Here is a 1,074-nt window from a genome sequence, read left to right as displayed (position 1 = left end):
AAACTTTATTCCAGCTTCACGTCATCCATTTTTTACTACTTTTTCGCTGTCTCTACACCAACCCTTACTTCTGTACGGCTTCGTGCTACTGCTTTTTCTTCCGCTCTTATTTTAGTCTTGGCGGCTAGGTAGGTCGGTAGGCAGGTTTCCACGGTCGTCGTCATTACATCATCCCGAGGTCGGCTCCTTCAAAACCGCCTACTGGTCACTTCTGCTTCTTGTACACTCTTTCTTTCCTTGGCGGCAGCTTCACTCGTCGTTCGTGGTTCGTGTTTCCCCCTTCACGTCCCCTCCTCACCAATGAAATCCACACTCGGCCCCAGCCCCCTCCTCCCGCTCCACATCGTCACCGACTTGATGGGCTCCAAGCCGGGGGTCAGGGCGAAGGCGACCGCCTTGGCGGCGGTGACCAGGGCGAGTCTGTCTCGAGCGGGGGGAGAGAGGGAGGGAGGGAGAGAGGGAGGGAAGGAGGGGGGGAGAGAGGGAGGGAGGATGGGGCCGGAAGCACACTTTCGAGACATCACGGAGCGCAGCCGCCGACGTCGCAAAGGGGGAGCAGGTAAACGAAACATGAGGAAACGGGGGGTTCGACTGCATTAGTAGGGCGGGGGGAAAGGGGTTCCTCCCAAACATGCAAAACACCGCCACCAGCACCACACCAGGGGGAAACGGGCGGGAAAAAGGCGATGTAAAACGTTGCGGGCGGAAGGTACTTGCGTATGTATGTACGCAAGGTGGGGGGAAGGAAGAGCTGTTCAGATGCACGGCAGTCATGCATATACACAATACCAGACGCACACTCTTACACACACACAACCCTACAGACAAACATACACTCCGTCGTACACCCACCTGTCCTTGGCCGCCGTGTCGGGTATCCTCGGCGCCTTCTCCCCCCAGTTCAGCCCCTCCACCAGCTCCAGAACCATGGGCAGGCTGATGGTGGGCACGTTGCGGCGCACTGTGAGGATGGCGGCCTCGTTCATCAGATTGGCGAGAGCGGCGGCGGACCAGCCCTGCAGGTGTGTGTGTATGTGTGTGTATGTGTGTATGTGTGTGTATGTGTGTATGTGT

The 1,074-nt window shown here is 57.6% G+C and overlaps 1 protein-coding gene across 1 annotated transcript in view; it reads right to left on the bottom strand.

Annotated features, from left to right (window-relative positions):
- VOLCADRAFT_121711 (uncharacterized protein) overlaps window positions 1-1,074 on the bottom strand; it is a 17,523-nt gene that overhangs the window by 6,786 nt on the left and 9,663 nt on the right. Inside the window, exons 12-13 of the mRNA XM_002958334.1 lie at window positions 853-1,016; window positions 299-420 (exon numbers count right to left, since the gene is read on the bottom strand). Of these exons, the coding sequence (XP_002958380.1) occupies window positions 299-420; window positions 853-1,016 (286 nt within the window). The remainder of the gene's footprint in view (window positions 1-298; window positions 421-852; window positions 1,017-1,074) is intronic.

Source organism: Volvox carteri, assembly GCF_000143455.1.
Source record: "Volvox carteri f. nagariensis unplaced genomic scaffold VOLCAscaffold_92, whole genome shotgun sequence".
Classification (NCBI taxonomy): Eukaryota; Viridiplantae; Chlorophyta; class Chlorophyceae; order Chlamydomonadales; family Volvocaceae; genus Volvox; species Volvox carteri.
This window is presented reverse-complemented; position numbering and strand designations above follow the sequence as displayed.